This window comes from Meles meles, chromosome 13, assembly GCF_922984935.1.
Source record: "Meles meles chromosome 13, mMelMel3.1 paternal haplotype, whole genome shotgun sequence".
In the NCBI taxonomy this organism is placed as follows: Eukaryota; Metazoa; Chordata; class Mammalia; order Carnivora; family Mustelidae; genus Meles; species Meles meles.
Window position 1 is genome coordinate 9319141 of NC_060078.1, and position 7578 is coordinate 9326718.

Consider the following 7578-nt stretch of genomic DNA (forward strand, 5'->3'; position numbering starts at 1 on the left):
ATACTTCCTTTTAGTCATTGTTTTTGACATTGGTTTTCAATATGATGTTTAGAATATCATCCTCACCTGAGAAATCGTTAGAAATATAAGTTTTTAAGCCTTAGCTCAGACCTGCTTAAATTCTGGGGGTGGGACCAGTAATCAATTTCATCAGCCCCCTTTGATCCTGATGTACACTGAAATTGGAGAACCAGTGTCTATAAGATACCAGACTAGCTCTAGGCTAGTTCTACCTTAGTTTGATGGATTTTGTGGAAGAGTTTTGTTTTACACCCCTCTTAAACTTGTAGCCCTCTCTGTGTTTACTTTACTACCTAACTTGTCAACCAACTATGAATCTACAGAAGTTAGAAGGGCTGAAGTAGAGGCCCAGGGTATCATGGTTGTTATTCTGTTGTCATGCAAAATACTGCCCCAAGCTGCAAAGAGGAGATGCCAACAGCAGGTTACTTACTTTCTTTGAAATGAGAAGCTTGGCACAGTCCGGTAGTTCGGTCTGGTTTTATTAACACAACTGGAATAATTCATCTCCATTTTCTGATAGCCAAGTAGGACACTAACAAGGCTCCAATGATTAAGGTCCCAGAAAGGCCTGCCATCCACAGAGCTTGGGAATCTACAAGAGAACCTGTGGGGTAGAAAGGTAGGTTAATGTATGCCAAGACCAAGTGATTCTATAACCTTGATATATATAAGTAGCTTTGGCTTGACTATTGGTTCAGGTAAGGGGCTTCTAATAGCTGCTTATTCTCTGCCCACTCACTTGGGTTTTTATGGAGCTTTTCTGAGGAGTCCTTAGTGGCTTGGAGTAGAATCATGGGACCCTTGCTAGAAATGCTAGCAGTATGGTTATGAAAATGGATGTTGGAGTTTCTTCTTCCTGTTAGAGAAAGGAGAGCTAGGGATTAATTAGAATAATTATAATAATTCTAATAATTAGAATTCTTTGTACATGGATGGGAATGGGAGAGTTAGGTCCTTCAATAGGCACAGCTCTGTTCCATGTCTTAAGTGTGTTAATAGAAACTCAAACAAGTCCAAGACTTTGTATCTAACACTGCTACCTCATTTTCACCAGAATTTGATAATAGAATTATGATATTTGACTTTACCCAAACTGCTATTCTGTAAGAGAGGTATTTGGTCAGTAATAGTTTAATACCAAGACCTTGTCCTAAGCTACAAACATAACTGTAAGACAGTAACAGAGCAAAGCTGTTTGAATCCCATTTCTATTGCCAGTTATAGGATCTTCGAAAAGTCAGTCTAAGTTTTGGAAGGGTATCTGTTTCTTTCAGAAGCATAGACATTTCTTTTAGAAAGGTCTAGAATATAGGTCATCAGAGTTAGGTTCTAAATATTTAATTCAGTATTTCATAACTATTATTGAGGTGTAACTATACGAGGCCTGCCCACCCCAACAAGGGACTTAAAGTTTTAGGGGTCATGAATCCCAGTGAATTCAGGAGCTAGACAGGTAAAAGTCAGTGGCCCAGGTAGGAGTACACACATATAGGAGGACTGGGTCTGACCAACTAGAGCACGTACTCTGTCTGCAGTCATTTGCCAACTAAAGATCTTCAGGCCGTGTTGCTAGACCGGCCTATAAGCAGGTGTCAATGGCTTGGTTTGTGAGCTGGCCAGATAAAGGTTTTGTTAGACTGAGCCATGTGTAGGTCTTGGGCCAGTCCGATTCCTTACTTAGCTTTTTCTATACATTTTGACTAAGGCTGAGACTTGAGGATTTATAGCTTATATTTAAGAGGCCTGGAATTCTAGAAAGCTTGTTGTCTGTTCTGCTGCATCCTAAAAATTCATAAAGTGGACTCATTAATAAGAGGATTGTTTACTTGGAATCATTTGCCTATAGGCTAAAGAAAGTTAGCCATGGGACTCAAGAGGATTTTGGGTCTGTCCTCCAGTGTGGACAGCTTGGCTACTCACTCCTGGCAACAGGACAGGTTATCATACAGGATGGTGTCCCAGCAGGCTGGCAGATGGATGCACTACAGTGTAGGTACACCTGGGAGCCAACAGAATAGAGATCATTGTACAGAACCACATCACAAGTCTTCCAACTTAACTTCCCGGGAAGAAGTTGAAAGTTGTAATATCCTGACATCCTACGCAGATACCACAACAACACTGAAGAACTGGAGTCCAGTAGGCAAATGTCATTCATGCCATTGGGACCAGTGATGGTGCTGAGGGAGTACCAACAGCCACAATTAAGGAGCACCCCTGGCCAAAGAGTGGTAGGATGTGGAAGCACTTCTGAGTCGGGGGGTTCTGAGCTGAGGAGCACAGAGGGAAGCATCGTACCGGTCCTCTGAGTGCCTTCTTTGTCACTGAGTCCACGAAGCTGAAGGTGAAAATGCTGAACCGCTGGTAGTGAGATGGAAATGGAGGATCGAGGGCTTTCCTGACAGGGATCAGCTGCGTCTGATAGTTGTCTCCAGCATAGGGGCACCTAAGCAAAGATATCCGACAGTCAGGAGAGGCTTCTCCGAGGGACTCCAGCACAGGTGCACAGAGGAGCCCCTTACCCTTTCACCAGCACAGGCCACTGGGGCTGATGCTGGGGGTTCGTGCTGGGTGTGGCCCAACAGTGCTGGAGGAACAGCCCCAGGTGGGGGTCTGTTCTGTGGTGGATAGACACCTCCACGTAAATGGGATCCCGAAGCAGCTTCACCACTGGGTAGTCACTGGCAGTGTAGTAGGATTCATAGCGCTGATCTATAAGAGCCCAAAAGGAGTTGAAGCAATAAAACCAGAATTAGGAACTTCTATATTGCCTGAGACCGAGCATATACACCCGAATACCTCCAGCAGATCTTATTACTGGGTTATTCTCTTAATGCCCAGAGAAGAGCTAGTGCTGGAGACTGTAGGCCAGAAGCTCCAGCCAAGTGGGTCTTACCTTTGGCAATCTTGAGTTCCAGAGTAAGGGGTCCAGCCTGGGTCTCAGGAAGGGGTGGTGGGAGCGTAAAAATCTGGACATTAACTGGGGAGGCATTGCTGCTGATCAAGTAGCTGCAGCTAACTCGAAGCCTAAAAAACCAAGATCTTTGTTAGCTAGTGTGAGTAGTAGGATGGGCCAGGCCACCCTTCAGTTTGTAAAGGTTTTAGGAACCATACATGCGAGGTGCTGGACAAGTTTGTAAACATGAGGGGTGTGGTTCCTGAGCTTGTAGGTGCTAGATCTTAGTTGGGGAGACCAATAGGTATACAGGATCACAGTCAGTGTGGTACTGAGAGAAACAGGTGCTTTCTGTAGAGAGGGTAGTCAGGGAAGAGCTTGCAGGGAGTGGTCTTGAAGGAAGATAAAAAGTAATGGAGGTAAGAGGAAGGAGAGAAACAGCAGACAGAACAGAGAATGGAGACTAGACTTTGTCCTTCTGGGAATCTTTAAGGGACTTCAGTCTGAGATTGGGGAATAGTGAGTGAGGGATAGAGGGTATTTGAGGGGTTTGCACTAGAGAGGGAAGTAGGAGGTATTTCAAGCAGGTGCTTCAGGTTCTGTTCATGTCAAGTTTAAGCTGTGACAAGACAATGAGGCAGCTTTAAGTGTGCCATTTTCTCTGAGGCATTGAGGGGATTCTTTATGTTCCAGAAAGACTATGGAAGGAGAAGGGCAAAATGAGGGTCCAAGTAACTGAAATCGGAGTCCCAGGGAGTTTGATGGCAGTGATTCAGGATGACTTGGTCAAAAAATGATCCCTGAGATTGGACAACCAAGTCAGGAGACAGGTTCTCCAGTCATGAAAAGAGGTTTTGTGGATTCAGGGCTTACCTCAGAACTCCTGTTTTATGGAAGAGAAGGCATTCTTGTTAAACAAGGTCAGGTTAACTGAGACCTTTACCTGAAAATACTATCACGGGTGATAGAACCATGGCTCCAAGTTCTCACATCTCTAGCTGCGACCAGCTCATTTTCATATACTACCCAGTCTCCAATGATCTAGACGTATGGGGAAAGAAGTATTATCATTCCTGTTAGCCAGGTGCCAGGTCATTCAGAACTTGCTCTCACCTAGCAGTTAGCAGTGCTAGGCTACTTTAGGTTGCATTTTCTGCTCCTTGAACAGCAGAAGCAGGTGGCAACTAACTTGGGACATTATCACTTCACCTTACCTCAGGATAAGGCAATAGGGCTTGGAGTACTCAAATGAGGCAGCCAGGAACAGGACCAGATAATGTCAGCCAACCTCCCTGCTTACTTCTCTGGGGCAATGTGGCAAGAAGAACCTATTACTTGTTCCTCCTGTCCAGGGCTTGGTAGAAGTGCTGGCCCCTTGAGCACAGCTGGGATCTTAGCTGAACGCCCAGGGGTGGTTTCGGCTTTCTCAGTGGTTAATATTCCTCTGTCCTAAAGACCATCATACGCACCACGCCGCAGTCAGCTGTCTCCTTCATGGCTAAGATACTCCACCTCTCCCTCCAGTCACTAGGGCATTTCTATCTGACTTCTAGAGCTAGGAACAGAGCCAAAGGTCAACTGCTCTTACCCGTCTTGTGGTACCACAGGAATTAAATGGAAACCAGAAGATGGCAAAGGCATGGGTTGCCATCACAGGGATGCATTCATGGTCATTCCTGAAGGCCAAGTGCACAGAATTTAAGAGCAGTGGGGGTGAGGTCACCTTCCGAGACACGGCGATGGAGAAGTGGCCATCTTGGGTACAGTGGGACGTCACTGAAAAACCAGAGTGGCTGTGCTGAAAACAGGTCATACCTCCTGTTTTAAGCCAGCTAGACATTTAGAGAGTTTTGATCCCTCCCCTGAGAGGCTGGCAGTCCCACCTAATGGACTCTGTGCAAGTTAACTGAAGCCCTGAACGAGTGCCTGGATAGAGGCCCTGGATTTGAGCGTTGCCTCCACTGCTTCCTGTTAGGTCACGATCTTGAGGTCCTGTGATTGAGACCTGCATTGGGCTCCCTGCTTGGCGGGAAGCCTGCTTCTCCCTCTCCCACTCCACTCCCCCTTCTTGTGCTCCCCCTCTAGCTGTCTCTGTCAAATAAACAGATAAAATCTTTTAAAGAGAAAAAAAATACTTGGTTTCTAGGAGAGTTGACAAGACAAGGCTGTAGAAAGTGCTCCTTTAGGGTCAATATTCTACAATACCCTCATTGCTTATACACTAACTTCTGGTCATCTTTAACATTTGTCTTCTGGGGGTGGAGGGAGGGGGGGGAGATCACTCTTCTCTGGATTTAATTGCAAGTTATTGGTAATTTTCTTTAGCTGGTTTCAGAGATGCAGCAACTCACCTGTGTTTCCATAGTAACAGGAATTATCCTCCAAATTGTAGCAGCAACCAACCTTCTCACAGTCTCTTTGACTGATAGATGAAGGAGTGCATGGCAGCCTGTCCCACACTGGGACAGAGTCACACAGGTCAGCTTTTGGAGCATCTAGGGCTACATTTTGAAGAGGAGAGTAACGTAAGCTAGATAACAAAATTGGGTCTTAAGGAAAAAAAATCATTTCATTACAAAGTATTAACATTCACATAGATGTCCAGATGATCAGGGTAGGTCTGTATTACATGCTAGCAGTAAGTTTCAGAAAGCGAAGTAAATATGAAGTCCCCTGAAATTAGTACTTTTTGAAAGAAGAGAATACCAGCAAGGTGAGGGGAAGCAATGGGGCTTCTTTTTCCTTCAAACAAAGAATTCTTCCTTCTGTAGAGGTGCTTCTCTATCTTCCTGTACTGTGAGTTAATGGGTGATCTTTTTGAAATGTGGGGTCTGGTACAGCAGGTCTGATATGGAGATTGGGATTCTGCATGTTGTCAGTGCTACCTCTTTGGATTATATTTTGGGTACAAGGCAGGGGAAAAGAGTGAACTACAAGTTTGAATCCCTTAGGACTTGAAGGTAGGGCTTGCAGAGCACAAGACAAGATTTGCTGAAGCTGAGTCATACTTTCTGCTAATTCCCCCATTAAGTGATCAAGTAGCCTCCACCTGAAAGGGCTGAACCCTATTTTCAGGGCATAGTTGATTCTCAGAGATATTTGCCAAGTATCCTTAATAGATTTAGTTCCTTTCCTGTGCTTCTCAAGACTGAGGAGCTCCTGGTCTTGGGCTAATTCTTGTTTGAATCTCAGCTCTGGAGCTCCCCAGTGGGGGGGCAGCTCCCCAGTGGGGGGCAGCAATAGCACATACAGTACATACAGTACTGGTTAGGACTGGGGAGGGGACAGTGCTCTGCCCTCTGCGGTGCCTGGCACTGAGTAATCTAGGCACTCAAGTAGTAGTTATCTTAAGGACCTCATGTGCAGGGGAGCTGGAAGACAGTCCTTCAGGTCACTGTCATGGCACAAAGCAGGTAGAAGAGCCCAAGAGCATCTTCCAGGCAGCTCAGCTCCCCCCAGACCTTGAGAGTTTCCAACCCTTACCTGGGGGATCCACAGGACACTTGAGCAGCTTTGTCTTTGTAACCGTGCTGCGTCCAGCCACATCCGCTCTTTCAACTCCAAGTAGCATGATGTAGTGGGGATCCTGGGGAGTCCCCCCAGATGGTGGTGCAGGGGTTCGCAGCATTCCTGGCGATTGGGTCGTCCTCACCCACTCAGTGACATAGCAGCCGCTGTAAGAGGCTTCTAGCACCATGGTGCTGCCTGGGCCTTCCCTTAGCCAGGTACCACAGCCAGAGTCATTCTGCAGCCTGTGTGGCAGCCCGTGGTTGTCTGGAGGGCAGGCAGGAGTAAAAAGCACAGGGGGTCAGTGGCCACAGTCCTCAGTGCTGGGAAAGCCCAGCACTGATAGCCCGCTTTGCTATCAGACCTCAAGTGGCAGCAGCAAGAAGAAGGAGGGACTCTGGGAAGGGAAGTTGTGTTTTAGAGGATTTAGTCTATAAGAGAGGCTGCAGAGTTTACCAAAAGGGGAATGTGTTAGGAGGGGAAACTAGAGGGCTAAGCCGAGTGAGTCATCAAACTTACCCCAGGCTATCAGTGTAGGAGTTGCTGTCCCCTGGCTCAGGTTTATGGTGAACTGAAGGCTTTGTAGCCCGCATTGGAGTTCACCAGGATAATCTGGTGCCTCTGGCTTCTGGTGGCCACTCAAAGCAAGAGACAAGGGTAAACAGAGCAAGATGGACTGCAGCAGCCACATAGTGCCGCTAGGAGCCCCCACTGGCTGTAAGACCTGCCTAAACTCCCAAGAACCAGAGCTCCCCATGCTCCGTGAGGTTCTTTATATACAGAAGGAACTGGCTTCACCTGCAGGCCTGTGTGATATGCAGGTGGACCTCCTTTGGGAAGGGTGATTCTTCCAGCTTCATTCACTTTGGGCCATAGTCTGCAGCCGCATTACTTTAAACATTGCAATCTAGGCAATTCCAAGCTTAGGAAAAATGTGGTACCTTTTAGCTAAAAGAGGCTTCCCCAGAGTTGGTCAAGGTAGCACTTACTCTAGTAGCTTATTGACTTTAGAAGACCATACTCTTGAATTTTGCACATTTGGGTAGGAATGTGAACTCTGTCACCTATGAGCTCTGCAATCTGGCTAAGTTACAACCTTTTGGAAACTCGGTTTTCTCTTCTGTAAAATGGGAATAATATCTCCCTGTAGT

The 7578-nt window shown here is 46.4% G+C and overlaps 1 protein-coding gene across 1 annotated transcript; it reads right to left on the reverse strand.

Annotated features, from left to right (window-relative positions):
• Positions 1–524: 524 nt before the first annotated feature.
• ZP4 (zona pellucida glycoprotein 4) lies at positions 525–7118 on the reverse strand. Its single transcript, XM_046027953.1, has 11 exons — positions 6947–7118; positions 6404–6694; positions 5272–5421; positions 4509–4696; positions 3864–3961; positions 2921–3051; positions 2547–2736; positions 2323–2470; positions 1945–2023; positions 764–880; positions 525–628 (listed from the first exon to the last, which is right to left on the reverse strand). The coding sequence occupies exons 1-11, from the start codon at positions 7116–7118 to the stop codon at positions 525–527; spliced, it is 1668 nt and encodes a 555-aa protein (XP_045883909.1).
• Between the last annotated feature and the right edge of the window lie 460 nt (positions 7119–7578).